General features: G+C 39.7%; 1 protein-coding gene across 1 annotated transcript; it reads right to left on the reverse strand.

Annotated features, from left to right (window-relative positions):
* Nucleotides 1-12,496: 12,496 nt before the first annotated feature.
* Nucleotides 12,497-18,350, reverse strand: LOC113699833 (uncharacterized). Its single transcript, XM_072057977.1, has 5 exons — nt 16,803-18,350; nt 15,207-16,238; nt 14,544-15,047; nt 14,274-14,441; nt 12,497-12,685 (listed from the first exon to the last, which is right to left on the reverse strand). Exons 1-5 carry the CDS (start codon nt 18,348-18,350, stop codon nt 12,497-12,499), a joined length of 3,441 nt encoding a protein of 1,146 aa, XP_071914078.1.
* Nucleotides 18,351-19,273: the final 923 nt, after the last annotated feature.

The raw sequence follows: 19,273 nt of genomic DNA on the forward strand, positions 1-19,273 counted from the left end.
GTTTACAAACTCACGGAGTCCTCATGGATGGACCGCTACTGAAGCATCACAAAACATAATTAGTTCTTTTAATACCCATTTAATTACTCTATCAAATCTCGTCCCAATGATCAAGAAAGGGTTCTTAGATTCTTTTTCATACCAAGTTCAAGGTTTGAATTATGTACCTGACAATTGGAGTTAAAAAGCAGTTCGAATTATGTACTTGACAGTAGAGAGTAAAATGCATATGAGAAGGGATGGGAGGATTACAAAAAAAAAATGGAAGAGTCTCCTCTTGTCTATATACAATAGTGTCCCTCTATGTGGCTTGTATAATTGACTAGACAGCAAAGGCAAGACTTCTAATGATCAAATCACTCTACGTTAACCTAGGTTTATTCCACTTGCACCTTTAAAGTTCTTTCTATTTTCACTTTGCTTAATATTAGTTACAAAACTTTACATCTTATCTTTCAAAACAAATTCTAAATCTTACAAAGGGCTTAAAATTGAATGAAAAACCTTATATTCACCTTTTTTTTTTTTTTGTCAAATATTCACCTAGTTAATACTGCTCTAAGTTGAACTAGGGCATGAGAGCATAATCTACTATTGTTAATGCCATGCATCCAAGGGGTGCTGAGCGGGGCTGTGTTTTGAAAGTTTTAATTCACAGTGTGTAAATATGGGTGTGAAACAGAGTTAGCCCCCTAATTGATTGAATTGATGGTTCAGATGTTTGAACTGATAAAGTCAATACCAATCACTCATTTTGTTCATCACTGGTCCACCTTTCAAAATATTTTTAACTGCTAAAGTTGTTCAAAAAGTTGAATACTTTGAAAAAAAAAAAAAATCCTATCTGAAGTTTCTAGTAATATCATTTACCACCCCTATTGTTCTAAAAGTATCACTTACCTTCCCCACAAGTGATGTGGCAAAAATTCACTATCGCAGCATGCAAAGTGAAAGTATTACCCTCACAACTTAAGATTATTTGTTCTAAAAGATTTTGAAGGAAAAATAAATAAATTGATAAATTAGAATATCTATCTTAACAATTTTTGGCACTTAAACCTTCATACTTTTTTAGTCCTTCTATGCCACCCATATATTACATTGTCCTCAATATTCTAATAATAATTTAGACAAAAAATGTAAAAAAAAAAAAAAATTAGATCAATAAAGATAATTCCCATTTAGGAGTTAATTTTGCACTTAAACCCCCTTCCAACACTCCAATTTTTTTTTAAAGTCCTTCTATACCAACTTTATATTAGAATACCCTCCCTACTCTAACAATTATTCGAAAAAATTTTAGTAGACTAAGTACCAAAATTTTATACAACTAAAAATTTGATATTCTAAAAATTATATTTCACTTAAACACCCCTTTGATCCACTTTGAATACTCTAATGACAATCGTATATTAAATAGCCCTTGCTATTCTAACAACTTTTGAGGCAAAAAAGTTTAGAAGGGAAAAAAAACCAAAATCCATCAAAGAACGGTCATCTTAACAATTATTTTTTACTTAAACTATCCCTTCCCCCAACTTTTAGTTCTCCTGTGCCAACTTTATATTAACTGAACTCTCCTATTCTAACAATTGTTTGTGCAAAAAGAATCAAATGCACTTGAGCATCTTCTGAATTAAATGCAAATCCAGGAATTCGATCACCTAAAATACAAACTATATAATAAAGACTTTAAGGTAATATTACACACCCTAATAGAATGACATGTATCATTATTAGTAGTGCATTTAATCCAGAAGCTGCTCAAGAGCACTCTTCTTGCCTCCCATTTCCCATGGTACCTTCACTCCAGTGGATCTAATCCCCTAGCTTGCATTTAATTTAAAAAGTGCTCAACTATACTTTTTTTGGCCACACCTTACTTCACATAGTGTTGGATTAGGATTAGAGTAGATTAGCAAATATTGTATCAACAAAATAAAAAAAAAAGGAAAAAAGACAAGGCAGTATACGACTAGCAGTAGAGTGCACTTTTTTAATAACTCCTTTTCCATAATATAGGTACAGATTAACCAATATCATATTTGGTAAAAAACAAAAAAAAAAAGACAAAGACAACCCTGAGATACATCTATCCCACAGTGTAAGAGTAAGCATAGGAGTAAATTAGCAAACATAGTACTGATTGAAAAAAAAAAAAAAACACATTCATTTAACCATCACCCCATGTCAAACGTTTATGACTATCCATTTTTTGTTTTTTCTAGAATTTTAAATTCTTAGAACCTGATGTTCCTAAAATGGTCTTTGATTGCTGTAAAGGGTTTACTACACTTGCCCACCTTAAAATTCCTTTTAGTTTCATTTTGCTCATTAAATATTTAGCTGGAAAACTTTACAGGATTTTCTTTTTAAAGTTGGCTTACAAAAGGAAAAGAAAAGAAGGGAAGGTTAGAAAGTTGAATTAAAAACCTTATGATTTTTATTAATGTCTTCCAATTGGATCGAAGGCTTGAGATTCCAATCTATTAATGTTCACATTGTAAGGCTTTTTCTATATAAAAATGGACAGTGGATCCACCCCTGCATTACAATACTATCGAAGAAGAAATTTATTAAACCCTTTTCTCAAGAGTTATCTAACTTATAAAAAAAATATTGGACACATAAACCTAAGGTCTCTAATTTCTAGAGCCTTAAACTTATCCATTAAACTAAGGTTTCTAGGCAAAACTTGGCAATACTTGAATACTTCTAAACTAGAAATAGAAAACATCAACTATTAGGAAGTTAGGTTTAATTATATCAACATTGCCTCTTTAAATTAAACTTTTCACGAATATAGCTCTATACTATTGCCAACCAAAAAAAAAAATCTTCTAAGATATTTTTTCATTATGAATCAATTCTTGCCAATCACTTCACTTTCAATTTATTAGCCTCACTAGCTGATTGCTGATATCAAGATTCTCAATTTTGCAAGTCCGTCACGAAAAAAAAAAAGTTGACAAGAATTTTTTTCAACTCTTTCACATTACCAAATTAAATATCAACAACTATAGTAGAATCTTTTTCTCTAATCACTGTCTAACACAAATAACACGATACGATGCTTCTTCTCACATGTCTATCCAATTAGGATCAATTTTTTCCTAATTGTCAAGTAACTCGAGTACCCCCAAGATCAATTTAGTGGCCCAATTTTTTCTAATGTTCGAGTACTCTGACTCATAAAAAAATTCACATTTCAAAATCTATGAACATAAACCTAGTAATCTTAAGTTTACAAACATCCCAAGATCAAAAGGCAGGGTTCTAATACCACTTTAGTGTATAAAAGATGCGTACAAGAGGATATTGGCACATGTAAAAATATGTAGAAGAAAAGGAGTTTAATAGCCATAAATACACAAAGCACATCTGATTCACATATTGAGATTGGCACAAATTCTAGGCAGAATTGCTTTCACAACAACCGCAACTCTCTTTAATTTTTTTTCTCGCCCTTTTCAACTCAGTATACTGCTAAAATACCCCATATAGAGTTAACATAACTGAGTAATTAAGAAACTACTGCAACAAGAAACTACCACATAATTACTCCGTACCCTAAACAACTAAATTACTGAAACTTGGCTATACTTGAATACGTCTAACCTAGAAATAGGAAACATCAACTATTAGGAAGTTTGGTTTAATTATGCCAATAAAAAGGCATATTCTTCTGACCATCACACTATGTCAAAACGTGCATGGGTTTCGTTGATTTTAGCAATGATAACTGTTCCACATAAAGCAACGGCAACATGCATGGATTTAGGATAATTTCATAAGCTAATTTTGTATATAATGATAGTGCATATAGTAACAACAATGAATGAATGCCACCTAAACTTGATATAATGGTAGTGTATAATTTGAATTTTGTTTCTTGATATAATGGTAGCTTGCAATATTATGGAATAATTTCAGAAATCTCCACTAAGGTTATTGACAATTTCACTTATCTCTCCTCAACTTTAGGAAATCTCACATACTCTAGCAGACAATTGGGACCTATTGATGTCGAAAGGCGCAGCAAAATACTTATATCTTTAGTCTTTGGTGATATTAACTAAACGATTTCTCACCTTCAAAGGTAATTTGCAAAAAATCAAGTCAAGTCTTATTTCCACAACCTTGTAATACGATGCAAAAAGAAAATATTAAACAAACAAAAATTATTCTCACCCTTGATTCCACTGCACCTTTCACAAGGAAAAAAAAGCTGTTCTCTAATTTTTTATGGTTACTTTCTCTTATAAGCTTTAATTGACGCTCATCAAGCCTTATATATTTTAGTATAAACTTCCAAGCTTTTAATAAGAAACTTGTAACATCACCAATTTCTCATAATCAATAGCACATAAATTTCAAAAAAGCTCTCATAATCACCATTTTATTCTTGCTTTTCTGGATAAGATTGACATTAATTCAATAATCGAGTTCTAGGAATCCCTCATACTTATTACTCATTTTTTTGTTTAACCTTCAACTTATCAATCACAAAGAATGACGAAAATATTTAAAAGAAAAATTAAACAAAAAAAGACCAAGTCTAATAAACAAGTCATACTTGTTGCAATTCTAGTGACTAGTTTCTTTCTCCAATTTTAAACATAAGAAGGACATTGGGAGGATGAAGGAAGTGTACTGGCCTATGTTATTTCAACAAGTGGTTTACTGGGCGTGGTCTGCACGAAATGAAGTTATGCACTAGGGTGTGCTAAGAAAGGTCAGAGTTCGGATTGAGACTCTTTTACAGCAATCATTGATAGTACAGGTGTGACGGCCCCACCTCCCCCTAAGGCGAACCAGAGGGTTCGGCGGGTCGCCTGCCCAACTCTCGCCGGGACTCAGTCGTTCACTACAATCCTCAAATGAATTACAATATAAATCTCAAATGTACATCACATGGTCCACAAACATACATCTAAGTCTCCAATAATTACATGTCATAAGCGAAGCGGAAACGATTCTCAACTATACATAAAATGATTCCAAATCCAAATTATACAAGATATATGCCATCCAGTCACGTGAACAAGTACTACAAGTCCTTCCTTCGCCACGAGCCCTGTGGAGGGGAATAAAATATTTTTGGGGTGAACTAGAAGCTCAGCGAGTAACCATTAAAATCAGTATTCAAAGCGGTTTCACAATAGTTCATTTCAATGATGTCATAAATCAATGATGTCAAGAATCAAATGATAAGTCCAGAAACAATTACAACATTTACAATACATTAAAATGGAGTATCAATAATTCAAGGAATATTTACAATGGAAAGCGATAGTAATATTCATTAAAAGGATACGGGTTCACATGGAGCTATTCGTTTGTTCGTTCGTTCCCCTGACATTTCCCCTTATTCCTCCAATCGTTTGAAAATACATTTTTTTTGTAAGTAGAATCCCTCGTTCATCCTTTTGTTCGTTCATCCCCTTTTCCGGACGTTGACCGGACTCCACCCATCCGACCATTGGCCGGACTCCACCCATCCGGACGTAGCCGGACTACAAGGTAATACTCGAATATACCAAATTCACCCAGGGTCACCATATCGCCCGACCGAGTCCGCTTCTGGCTCGAGTCGATCGGCAACAAAGGGCAGTGGCCAATTCAGCCAAACGGCTTACATTCATGCGCAACTAGCATTTCAATAATTAAATCCTTGAAAATTGCACAGTTATTTAAGTCGAGTGCGATAAAGTACACACTCGCCTAGAAAGCTCGTTTTGGAAATCATTCAAAGCACTTAACACGTTATCAATTAATAATACAAGTCATGAAGTCAAGAAAATATAGCAAATAAGGAACACTCACATGCAAGCACGCACGATATGCAATAAAACAGTTCAAAAGTAATTTTGGAAACAGTTTAAAGGTAAATAATGCAAGAAAACGGTACAAAAGTAACTTTGGAAACAGCTCAAAAGTAAATAATGCAGGAAACGGTTCATAAATAACTTCAGAAATAGTTTGAGGTCACTCACCTCCATGGCTCAGAAATCATCCATCATATAACATTGCCTTGCTCAAATCCAAGTCTTAGATCACAAACTCAATGCAAACAAGTCCCTTCAAAGTTCGGACAGCACTTCCCCTGAATTTGCTAACTTTTCCAGCCATCATGGCTTCATTATTTCCTCAGCCAGTCCCAAAAGTACACACACAACAACAAGTTCATCCAATAGCCATTCAGTAAGCTTCAAGTAGTACTAGTACAAGTCAAGCTAGGTAAAAGTTCGGAAATGAAAGTTAAGCTCAAAACCGGAAAAATAGCTTTTGACATCCTTTTACGGTAATGGCACCAAAGGCACTACGATTATCGGATGAGGGTGCAAGACCCACCATATCGAAACTAAAAGACAGGGCTACAACATCATAGAAGGTCACTCAACCCAGTTTTGAGTGCAAACAGGTCAAAAATGCAAGATACTACATCAAAAACGTAAAACCGATTCACCAAAACGCATTCTAGCAGAAACATCATAACTCAGGCTCTACAAGTCCAAATCCAGAAATTCCAAAACCAGCGGAAAGCTAAGAAACAGGGTTACAATTCATCAGAAGACCTCAACAACCAATTCGGAAGCATTCCTGACCATAACAACCAATTACAGAAGCAATTCCCAAATTCGGGTAAAACCAGAACAGCAATAGTAATTTCGACTTATCTCATTCTACACTACTCCGATTGACCTGAAATTTTGTAGGCACCTATAAAATATCATTCCCTACAATTTTCATGTTTTAAGTCAAGGCCAATTCGGCCTCTATCTAGGACCTAAAATTTCAGACAGAATGCTCCCTCAAGAACCCTAGTTTTCTGAAATTTCTTCCAAACCAGAAATTGGTTGCAATTAATCACTTTTCCCACCTCCTAGAGTCCTTAAACATTATTTCCAATCATCATAGATGACCACATACTCATATTCATATGAAAATAGAAAAATCCCCAATAATTATAAAACTTCACCAATTCAACCAAAATCAAGATATCTTTCACCCAATCACACATTTAATCAACACAACTCATTACTTTGACATTATCAAGACCAAAGGAAGCATTCACTAGTTACTCACCCTGAAACCAAAGAAAAGAGACCACTGAGCACCATAAGTTTCCAAACAACTTCAGCAATCACCTCAAGACCACTTAGCAAAGAGATTTTATGGAATTGATTTGGAGTTTTATTGGTTGGATTTGAAGATTGAGCAAGAAATAGAAGGAAGAAATTGATAGCTTTTCTTTCTTTTCCTTTGAGAGAGAGAGCCGGCTATGAAGCTTTAGAAATAAGGATGATTTTTGGCAATTTTTTGATTTATTTGGTAAAGTAGGGAATAGTGTAGTCAAAGTCCAAGACTTAATCTTATGGTGACACTTGTCACCTTTTGGTTCAAAACTTATCTTTTTGTCTCTCCAATACAAATATCTTAACACTTTGTAAAATAATATCACTTAATACAAAATTCCAACAAGTTGTCAAAAATATAATGCATTTACCGCACTTGCGGGTCCCACGTTCAAAATACGCTCTTAATTTCTCAAAAACTAACCGATACTAGAAAAATCATTTTAAAACTATCTTTGCTCATAAACTTTATCTGGGGAATTTTTCTAATCAAGAAAATGTAGAAAAGGCGGGCGATTAAAAAAAATAAACCCTAGAAAATTAGAAAATTTCCGGGTTCTCAAACACATTTTTGTTTTTCGGGGCGTCACAACAGGAGTTACATGCTAGCCGCAAATTGGTGGGTGGACGACAAATGAAGTTCATCAATTGGAGAAAACCGCCACTGGGATGGGTTAAACTCAATGTAGATGGCGCAGCCACGAGAAACCCAGGTGAATCAAGTGCCGGAGGTCTTATAAGGAATGATCAAGGATGTTGGCTCAAGTGGTTTAGTGCAAATTTGGGGTGCTCAAGTAATGTAGCAGCCGAGCTCTGGGCGATTCTGTTGGGACTGAGACTAGCTTGGGAGCAAGGGTATAGGAGGGTGGTTATTGAGTCAGACGCGCAGGTGGCATTGATATTGATTAACAATGCATCTGAAGAGAGTCCATATTGGAACATGGTAGCGGGAATCCGAGAGTTGTTAGGCTATGATTGGGAATGCTGTTTGGAACATTCGTGGCGAGAAGGAAACTGTTGTGCAGATTACTTAGCAAAGCTAGGAAAGAGTCTAGCTCCGGGGATGACTGTTTTCTAGGATCCTCCACAAGCATTACGAACACTTCTGGACCGTGATGTTTGTGGAGTGACAATATCTCGTCTAATTAATATGTAACGGGCTTACATCCTCCTTTGTACCGAAAAAAAAAGCTGAGATTTCTAGGCAAAACTTGGCTATACTTGAATACTTCTAAACTAGAAATAGAAAACATCAACTATTAGGAAGTTCGGTTTAATTATGTCAACATTGCCTCCTTTAAACCAAACTTTTCACGAATATAGCTCTATACTATTGCCAACCCAAAAAAAAACTTGTAATAAGAAACTTAGTATTAGCTTCCAAGCTTTTAATAAGAAACTTGTAACATCACCGTTTTCTCATAATCAATAGCACATAAATTTCAAAAAAGTCTTCAACTTTGCTGGCATTTTATTCTTGCTTTTCTGGATAAGATTGACATTAATTCAATAATTGAATTCTAGGAATCCCTCATACTTATTACTAATTTTTTTTAACCTTCAACTTATCAATTACAAAGAATGACGAAAATCTTTAAAAGAAAAATTAAACAAAAAAACACCAAGTCTAATAAACAAGTCATACTTATTGCAATTCTAATGACTAGTTTCCTTCTCCAATTTTAAACATAAGAATTAGTTCTTCCGAATATATAGCAATTGATTAAATCAAGTTTGTCAATTCCTATACTTAATTTGGTCTTTTCATCAATTAGCAAATGATTGCGTTACTCTAGTTTTTATAATTCTAGGAGAGAACTCTTTGATAATACACTCTAGTTATGGTAACTATGGTATTAGAAAAAAACCAATGTACTAGTAATATCATTTTTGCAAAAATGAAATTTGTATTTAAAACTTGAAACATCTTAAATTTATATAACTAAATAAATGTTAAAAAAAATACAGGGTGTCACATCTAGTCTTTTGCTTTTGGTCTCCAACTTTTAATCCAATTAAAAATTTCTTATTTATTGGCTTGGATTGAGGGATTTGAAGAAAAATTTGAAATCTTCTCAAACACTTCTAAATATTTTGGATTACTTAGGTTGTATATGATTTTGGAATTCACTACTCATTGAATGCATTCAAGCACTAAAATAAATGGTGGATTTTAAAACAAAAGGCCTCCGAAGTAATTCAAATGACCTAGAAGAATTTGAGAGGATATCAAATTTTCATCAAATCTCTCAAATCCATCATAAAACAAATTGTTGCAACACAAAAGGGCATTATGGTACAAAATTCTATTCTCTCTCTTGAAATTGTTTATCCTTTATTGATTTGGGTTGACATGGCGTACAAAAATGCCAGATAATGGATGCATGTGAAACTTTCAAAAGTTTAGGGGAGGTAAGCGAACTTCTTATTGTCCCACTCCGGTTAGGGGAACCTAGCTACCACAAAGAGCAGTCAATAATTAATCCTAGGTACTGGAGCAGGGACTCTAGTAGTGCAATGGGTTACTTGATTCACCCTGTTCCCGAAGAGTTTGTTTAATCCGATATACCAGAATTAATTAATTGACAAAAATTACTAAATAGTAGACAGTGGCAAGTAGGGTCGTCTCCTCAGGGACTGGAGATATTTGTCTCTTTTTAAAGTCCAATTGATAAGGGGAGATTTTACCGGAATGAAACTAAAAATAATCAGACAATTTAATTAAAAATGAATAAATCACTAGCACAAATATAGCAGGAATTTAATCAGGAATAAATAAATTCTAGCCAAAGATACAACTACTCAAGCACAGTCCATTTATCTGATCATTGATGCAGCAGAGGTTCACTTAATTTATTAATAGGCTAGTTATAGTCCGACGACCAATTTTTCCTTAAATTATTGATAACCAAGGTACGACCGTTGATTACCCCTAATCAGCAAATACTCCTAGGTACGACCATAGGAATTAATTTTCCAATTGCATTAATAACTAGAAAAACCTAGCCCTAATCAATAACACGCTACGAGGGTTATTTAAATTAGATCGCACGTTCCCCTAATGTGTAAACACACCAGTTGCCACTAATATTAATCAATCAAACAATTACGGATTTAATTGACTAAATTGGCACGAGATTAATATATCACATTGAACATCGGGCCCTGGACATCCAATTAATAAAATAATCCCATGAAAATAAAATCAGACAACATGCAAATATTAATAGATAAAGGAACACGTGAAAACTAATTAGATCTCACAGATTTTCGGGACTGCGCCGTCGAGTTGACCCTTGACTAGATGGAAGACTTAGCCACGCCGCATAATTAAATCACCACACGAGTTAATAAATTGCGAAGGCATTGTTTTGTACTAAAAAGTAAGGAATGAAGGATGTTTTCCCCGTTGGGGAATATTGTCAAACACCTGGCGTGTGTCAGAGGCCAGTCCCAGGAAAAAGGAAGAAAAAAACTAAAAACTGAACTAAAGCAAGGAAACTAAAAGCTGGCCGTCCGTCTTCTGTACGTTAGCTCCCTATTTAAAGCCAAAGGAAAGATATCCAGTGGTCCCCACCAATTGGCCACAAGCTGCCCCATTTCTTCTTAGTTTCCTTAGGCTTTGTATGTTGCTTTTTCTTTAAGAACCAAAGGACCAAAGCCCTTTTCCTTTCCTCCGTGGTCCCCACCGAAGTCAAAGGCCCAAGCCTTCAAGTTCTCTCTGCCAAAGTCTCCGGTTGTAATCCTCTTGGTCAACAAGAATAAAGGGATGGGAGTCCAGTTCTTTTCAGCACTGTGGCCCTGGCCTGTGACTCGCTTGAAGACTCAATTTTCTCCAGGAAATCCCTCATGTTTGGTAGTTTTCCGTTCTATCCCTGAAATAAAGGCCACAAACCAAATATAAGTAGATATCTGCAATTAACACAATATTTATCAGGGATGAAAGGGGAAATTAATAATAAAATTACTAACAAATTATACCCTAAAATTCTGTGCTATGCCGGCGACATTGGCGTCAACGTTGACCTTCCGAGCCTGCATAGTCTGAACCTGCTCCCGGAGTTGCTGCCATTCAGTAGTCCCATGCGGTGGAGGTGGCGCAGAAGAAGATGGCCCAACTGTGTCCTCGGCTGATCCAGGAAAGGAGGAGGGCCCTGCCCGGGACGAATGATGCGCACCCGGAGCTCTAGGTGGTCCAGGAGGAATGAACTGGTAGGAACCATCAGGCAGGCGCTCGATGACTCCCATCCTCTCCAAGCAGTCTACGTCCAAGAGCTCCATCTCGCATGCCAAATGTAAGTCGTGGTCCTCCAGGTCAAGAACCCCCAACTGGATCGCCAAGTGAGTGATATAGGACCCAAGGATAAGGGGCTTGTTCTTTTTGGCCAAGACGGTCTTGAACTGTGCGGCCAACCAACACCCCAAGTTAACCTTGATATTGTTCTTCATACACCAGAGGAAGAAGAACTCAGGACGAGAGAGTATGCCAGAGCTGTCCTTGCGCCCCGAGTAGCTATAGGCTAAGAACCGCTGAACATAGCGGGCACTAGGGTCCTTAAGAAAGGAGCTCCTAGACCGGGAAGGATCGTAGCGCTGCTGATCGACGGACATGTCCTCCCATACATCATGGTAGTGGGAGAGGAACGGCTCTATGTAGTCACAGGCACTCTCTGCATACGCCCTAAACCCAGCATACTCTCTAGTGATAAACCCAAATGCCCGATTGAATTGGGTAATGGAGAAATTGAACTCTCGACCCATGAGCCGGAAATGAATGACCTGTGGTGTGTCAACGGTGTATCTCGTAGGTAACTCGAACTCAAAGGTGGAGTAAAACTCCCGAGTCAGCTCGACAAAGGCGGGGCATAAGATATCGAGATATGAGCGCCACCCGATGGCTGTAAACATCTGCTCGACCTCCTCTCGTATGCCTAGACTCATGACGGTTAATTTTTCCCAAGTCTTGCTTGGTGTAATACGCCGCTCGCAGACCTTAGCATATCTCTGCTGATCGGCGGGTCTAGTGAAGGTTAGGTGCCCCCCAAAGTGAGTAGGGGTATCTACCTGAGCACCCCGACCCCTACCCAAACGGGTTCGCACATTAGAAGAAGAGGGGAGGTTGGTAGGTGAGTTGACAGGAATAGATGCTTGTGGAGGGGGTTGAGACTGAGAGGCCCTAGACCTAGAGGATGATTTCGGCCTCACCATGATTTGGAGTAATCAGCTTAACCAACAAAAGTCCCAACAAATATGACAACTCGCCAATGCCAACAAGAAATAAAGGAATGCCAACAAACCAAAGGCCCAGCAATTGCAACCCAGCAATATCAGTTCAGAAACTACGCCAAGCAACACAATCACAAGTCCTCGGCAGTTGAATAATTATCCAACCAACCAGAGTGAACAAGTTCCTGATAAAACACTGCAATAATAGCACCTACAGACGCAACAAATGGCTCCAGGTGGCCAGGTAACGCACACTTGCAAGACCAGCAAATGCAACGACGACAACTGAGAACTTTGGCAAGAATAAAACAGCCAACCAACTAGCAGTAACAAATTTAATTAGAAATATGTTCACCAGTAAGAACTGCATGTGGAAATGCCCCCTTGTTCGCTCCCCTTTTTTTTTCAATGTCCAATCTCTCAGGTCCCAATTAATCAGCCAATAGAGAGAACGAATCTATAGCAGCAAGAAGAAAATGACGCCCAACAGGTATACCACACAAGTGAAGAAGTGAACTCCAACAGCCGACAAAACCAAATTTTTAAAACCCCAAACAATTGAACTCAAAGCCAATAAAAAACACAATCAATAATTCCAAGAATATGGCCGACCCGTGATCAAAATCAAGACAAATAGCACACCCAGCACCACTGGCTTATCCCCAACTGGAGAAACAACCCCCACGGCCAACAATTTCCACAGTTGACGAACCCAGATAGTACCAATTTATTTGGAGAAATTTGGGAGCAGGATTCAAATACCTCCACTGGTGCTGCGGAGTGGCGTCGGCTCGGCCTGGTGAAGCTCGCGGAAAGGCCGTTTGAAGTGGAGGTGCAGCGGCGGCGTGAGCAGGAGAGGCGGCCGTGGACTGGAGATATGGGTTGCGGCTGGCGTGCGTCCGTGGCTTTGGCAGGCAGCGGCGGCGCGAGCAGGAGAGGCGGCCGTGGACTGCCGCGAGCTTCGGGCAGCAGCGGCGGACGGCGCGCCTGTGGCTTCTGGCCGCTGCGGAGGTAGCGGCGTGGTAAGGCTGCCGCGCCTCTCTGATGAGGCTCCAGCCGCGGAACAGATCTGGTGGCTTTGCGCAGGGCAGCGGCGGCGGGTGGCGCGGTTTGAGCGCAGGCGACGGCGGGCGCAGCGCACGACGGCTGAGCAGCGTCTGCGGCAGGCCGGGCGCGCGCGCAAGAGGAGTGGATGAGGGCGGCGCGTGGTGGAGTTGGAGATGGCGGTGAGCACGGGCGGCGAGCAGAGCAAAACAGCGGGGAAGAAAGAAAGAAAGAAAAGAGAAAGAAGAAGAAAGAAAGAAAAGAAAAAGAAAGAAAAGAAAGAAATTTTTTTTTCTTTTTCTTTGTATTCAAAACCTTGTTTCTTCTTTTCTCCGAATTTATATTTCGACATTCTGAAATTTTTTCTTTTTTTTTCTTTTTTTTTCAATAATCCGTTCTTCTTCTTTGAATGAAAGGCATAATAATAATAATAATAATAAAAGAATTTTTTCAAATCCTTACCTTTCCCGTGAACGTGACGCGGGCACGTCAAGAGGTCAAGAGAGCTCCCAGAAGTTTCAGAATTTCCTGATCGTGAGCGTCCTGCACATCACCACGCGGGCACGTCATGAGGGCAGGAGAGCTCCCAGAAGTTTCAGAATTTCCTGATCGTGAGCGTCCTGCACATCACCACGCGGGCACGTCATGACTGAAGGTCGCCTACAAACCAGCAAAAACGAAAACGAACACCTAAAATCAGTCAAATTTAAGGAAAACAGATTCAAACAATGACAGGAAACCAATAAACAATTAAAATGAATAATTGGATTGCCTCCCAATGAGCGCCTTTCTTTAATGTCTTCGGCTAGACATCGTCCAAAAATTTGCTTAAACTAAGCAAGTAGGGTCCTCCAAGTGCATCACCTCCACCCGTTCAGTTGGAACCCCTTCATAATACGGCTTGAGACGATGACCATTCACTACAAATTTCTTCTCAGCTTTCAAACTTTGGATCTCGACTGCACCATAATGGAAGACATTAGTCACAACAAAAGGGCCAATCCAACGAGAACGTAATTTACTTGGAAATAACTGCAATTTGGAGTGGTATAGCAGAACTTTTTGCCCACACTCGAATGTCTTCCTTGAGATCTGTTGGTCATGAAAAATTTTATTTTTCTCCTTATAAATTACCGCATTCTCATAAGCTTCATTGCGTATCTCCTCCAACTCCTGTAATTGTAACTTCCTTTGGATTCCGCCCTCCTCAATATCCATATTGCATTGCTTAACCGCCCAAAATGCTTTATGCTCGAACTCTACTGGAAGATGACACGGCTTACCAAATACCAACCTATAGGGAGACATCCCTATAGGTGTCTTGTATGCCGTCCGATAGGCCCAGAGTGCATCTTCCAACCGTTGACTCCAATCTTTTCTATCGGGGCGCACCATTTTCTCCAAGATGGACTTTATCTCCCGATTCGACACCTCCGCTTGACCATTGGTCTGAGGGTGGTATGACGTTGAGACCCTGTGGAGTACACCATACTTGCGGAACAACGCAGCTATGGTTTTGTTGCAAAAGTGCGTTCCCCTATCACTGACAATAGCTCTAGGCATTCCAAATCGCACAAAAATATTAGACCTGATAAAATCTGTAACTACTTTCGAGTCATTAGTTCGAGTGGCCTTAGCCTCCACCCATTTAGACACATAATCAACTGCCAGCAAAATATATAAAAAACCAAATGAAGTAGGAAAAGGCCCCATAAAATCTATACCTCAGACATCAAAAATTTCAACAAAAATCAACGGGACTTGGGGCATTTGATCTCTACGGGCTATATTACCTACCCTTTGACAGCGATCACATGACTTGCAAAACACATAGGCATCCTTAAACAATGAAGGCCAATAAAATCCACTTTCTAAAACCTTATGAGCCGTTCTCTTGGGTCCAAAATGGCCTCCACAGGCAAAAGTATGACAAAAAGCTAAAATTGATTGAAATTCCACTTCACTTACACATCTCCGCATCACTTGATCTGCACACCTCTTCCACAGGTACGGGTCATCCCAGATAAAATACTTGGCATCGCTCTTCAATTTATCCCTCTTCGATTTCGGCCAACCTGCAGGAAAATTACCAGTTACCAAATAATTGACCAAATCAGCATACCAAGGCAACTGAGAATTTAAGGAAAATAAATGCTCTTCAGGGAATGCATCCTTCAATGGCTCGCTATCCTCTTCAACTAGTATGCGACTCAAATGGTCCGCTACTAGATTTTCTGAGCTTTTTTTGTCCCTTATCTCCAAGTCAAATTCCTGTAGGAGCAGTATCCACCGTATGAGCCTCGGTTTTGCATCTTTCTTGGTCATCAGGTACCTCAATGCTGCATGATCAGAAAATACGATCACTTTAGCACCTAACAAGTACGACCTAAATTTTTCCAAAGCAAAAATAACTGCAAGAAACTCATTCTCAGTGGTGGAATAATTCAACTGGGCTCCATTCAAGGCCCGAGATGCGTAATAGATGACATGAGCCGCCTTTCCTACTCTTTGCCCCAGTACAGCCCCAACAGCATGATCACTGGCATCGCACATGATCTCAAATGGCAAGTTCCAATCGGGGGGTTGGATGATTGGGGGTGAAGTCAACAATTCCTTCAGCTTGTTAAAGGCTCTCTCACACTTATCATCAAACTCGAAGGCTATATCTTTTTGTAGGAGTTGGAACAACGGGGCTCCAATTTTTGAGAAATTCCTGATGAACCTTCGATAAAAACCTGCATGTCCAAGAAAAGAGCGCACCTCCCGCACACTCGCGGGGTAAGGTAATGCAGAAATAATGTCTATTTTAGCCTTGTCAACTTCTATGCCCTTAGACGATACAATATGACCCAGGACTATCCCGTACTCAACCATAAAATGACATTTTTCCCAATTAAGCACAAGATTAGTCTCTATACACCTTATCAGGATTAATTTCAGGTTATCTAGACACGTATCAAAACTATCACCATACACACTGAAATCATCCATGAAAACTTCTATTATTTTCTCAACATACTCAGAAAAGATGCTCACCATACATCTTTGGAAAGTCGCAGGTGCATTGCACAACCCAAATGGCATTCGTCTGTAGGCAAAGGTCCCGAACGGGCACGTGAAGGTTGTCTTCTCTTGATCCTCCGGGGCAATTGCTATCTGAAAGTATCCTGAAAATCCATCCAAAAAATAATAATAAGCCCTACAAGCTAAACGTTCAACCATTTGGTCAATGAAAGGGAGAGGGAAATGGTCCTTTTTGGTGACGGCGTTTAGCCTACGGTAGTCTATACATTGCCTCCATCCAGTGGGCTTACGCACTGGCACAAGTTCACCCGTTTGGTTGGCCTCTACCGTCACTCCTACCTTCTTTGGGACTACCTGGACCGGACTCACCCAAGGGCTATCAGATATTGCAAAGATGATCCCTACATCTAACAATTTTAAAATCTCTTTCTTTACAACTTCCATCATGAGGGGATTGAGCCTCCTTTGAGCCTGCCGTACAGGTTTGGCATCCTCTTCTAGTCTAATCCGATGCATACAGACGGCCGGGCTGATTCCCTTAATGTCTGCAATTGTCCAACCTATCGCCTCTTTATGCTCTCTAAGGACCCGGATCAATTTCTCCTCCTGGATTTTTGACAGTGCCGATGAGATAATCACCGGGAGTGTCTCATTATCACCTAGATATGCATATTTCAGGTGCTCTGGTAGAGGTTTCAACTCCAGTACAGGTGCCTGCACCACAGATGGCAATACCCTCTGGTGAGGCTCGGGAGTAAAAATAGGTAAGACTTCATACCTTTTCGTGGTGGTCTGCAACGAGTGTAATGCCCCTATTGTGCATTTTAAATGCTCACTCCACTCCACCTGAGGAGTTGTCTCCAACTCGAGGTGCTTGGTTAAAGCCACCTCCAGCTCATCCCTGCCATCAGTTTCAAACACTTCCTGCACTACAGGATCAATAGCACTCACAGAGAAAATTGAGCTAAAGTTGGAGTTTGAGGGATATTTCATAGTATCAAAGATATTGAAATGCACAATTTCCCCATCAAACTCCATGGACAGAATACCCTTACTAACATCAATTTTCGTCTGTGCTGTGCTCATAAAAGGTCTACCCAATAACAGAGGTGAGGGATCAGGGGAGTGATCATCATCCATATCAAGTACATAAAAATCAGCTGGAAACACCAAATCATTAACTTTTACCAACACATCTTCAACCAACCCATCAGGATATACATTAGTTCGGTCAGCTAATTGAATGATTATTCCAGTTTCTTTTAATGGACCTAATTTTAGAGAAGCATAGATAGATTTAGGCATGACATTTATTGATGCTCCCAGATCCAACATGGCCCTTCTGATCACAGTATTACCTATCTTACAGGGAATAGTAAACATACCTGGGTCCCCGCACTTTGGTGGGAGCTTCCTCTGCAGGACCGCAGACACATTTTCCCCAACTATGACCCGTTCATCTCCCCTCAATCGCCTTCGGTTGACACACAAGTCCCTTAGGAACTTGGCATATTTTGGTACTTGTTTGATGGCGTCTAAGAGGGGGATATTTATCTCAACCTTGCGAAAAACCTCCAAAATCTCCTTCTCCTTCTCCTTATCCTGTTTCTTTGATTTTTCCAACCTGCTAGGAAAAGGAGGCGGGTTAGTTTTAACTGTAATTATTGGGTCAGGAAGTACCTTTTGATCTGCACCATTGCTGTCCTCCCTTTCGAGCTCATTTTCGATCTTCTCTTCATCCTTATCCTTGGGAATCACAGGTTCAGGCCCCTGAATTTCTTTCCCACTCCTTAGGGTCATTGCGCTCACGTTCTTCGGATTCAACTCCGGTTGAGATGGCAGCTTCCCTTGGTTCTGGGACTCCAAACGGTTGATTCTGGTGGGCATTTGACCTATCTGATTCTTTATGTCCTGCATTTAGGAGTCCGTCTTTTGCTGATTTTGCATAATAGCTGCCTCCGTCCTTTGCTGATTTTGCGCCATGGTTGTCATCATTTGTTTCAGCATCTCCTCCGTAGATGAACCAGATTGAGGGGGCGGAGGTGGTCGGGGTTGGTATTGCTGCTGGTACCCTGGTGGCTTATTTGGCACAAAGTTAGACTGCCTGTTCGGCGTGAAGTTGGGTTGCCTATTCCCACCATAACTGAGGTTGGGATGATCTCTCCACCCGGGGTTGTAGGTGCTTGAGTCAGGGTCGTACTGCTTCCTTGGCGCGGGCGCGTGGTCAGCCATGTTCACCTGTTCTGCAGTTTCTTCCTGAATCATTGGGCACATGTCTGCAGAGTGACCTATACCAGTGCAAATCCCGCATACCCTGGCTTGTGATGCATTTCTCACAGCCTGTTGCCTAACAAACGCAGTCAACTCATTTAACTGCTGCTGTATAAAGGGTGTCTCTACCTCATTCACCCTACGTATTGGGACATCCTCTCTTGTACTGAATTGCTGTGAATTCTCTGCCATCCCTTCTATTAACTCCCGTGCTTCCTGAGGGGTTTTGTTCACCAGTGCCCCTCCACTTGCAGCATCAATGATGCTCCTGTCTCTAAAATGAGCCCCTCATAAAAATATTGTATGATCAACTGCTCACTTATTTGGTGTTGGGGCCACCTGCGCAACAAGTTCTTATATCGTTCCCAATACTCGTAAAGTGATTCCCCTGGATGCTGTTTGATCCCACAAATTTCCTACCTTAGACTTGCAGCCCTGGACGCAGGAAAATATTTATCCAGAAATTTTTTCTTCAATTGGCCCCACGTGGTGATGCTACCTGGTGACAGGTAGTACAGCCAGTCCTTCGCAGAATCTTTCAAGGAGAAGGGGAATGCCCTCATTTTTAT

Source organism: Coffea arabica, chromosome 7c, assembly GCF_036785885.1.
Source record: "Coffea arabica cultivar ET-39 chromosome 7c, Coffea Arabica ET-39 HiFi, whole genome shotgun sequence".
NCBI lineage: Eukaryota > Viridiplantae > Streptophyta > Magnoliopsida > Gentianales > Rubiaceae > Coffea > Coffea arabica.

Bases quoted from the DNA above. Each gene is read 5' to 3' on its own strand.
- LOC113699833 (XM_072057977.1), bottom strand. From the start codon at position 18,350: ATGCAGGACATAAAGAATCAGATAGGTCAAATGCCCACCAGAATCAAC. The intron at 14,442-14,543 runs GTAATTTATAAG...TCCAAATTGCAG, and splicing joins ATGAAGCTTATGAGAATGCG to TTATTTCCAAGTAAATTACG. The intron at 12,686-14,273 runs GTGATGCACTTG...TGTTACTGCTAG, and splicing joins TTCCAACTGAACGGGTGGAG to TTGGTTGGCTGTTTTATTCT.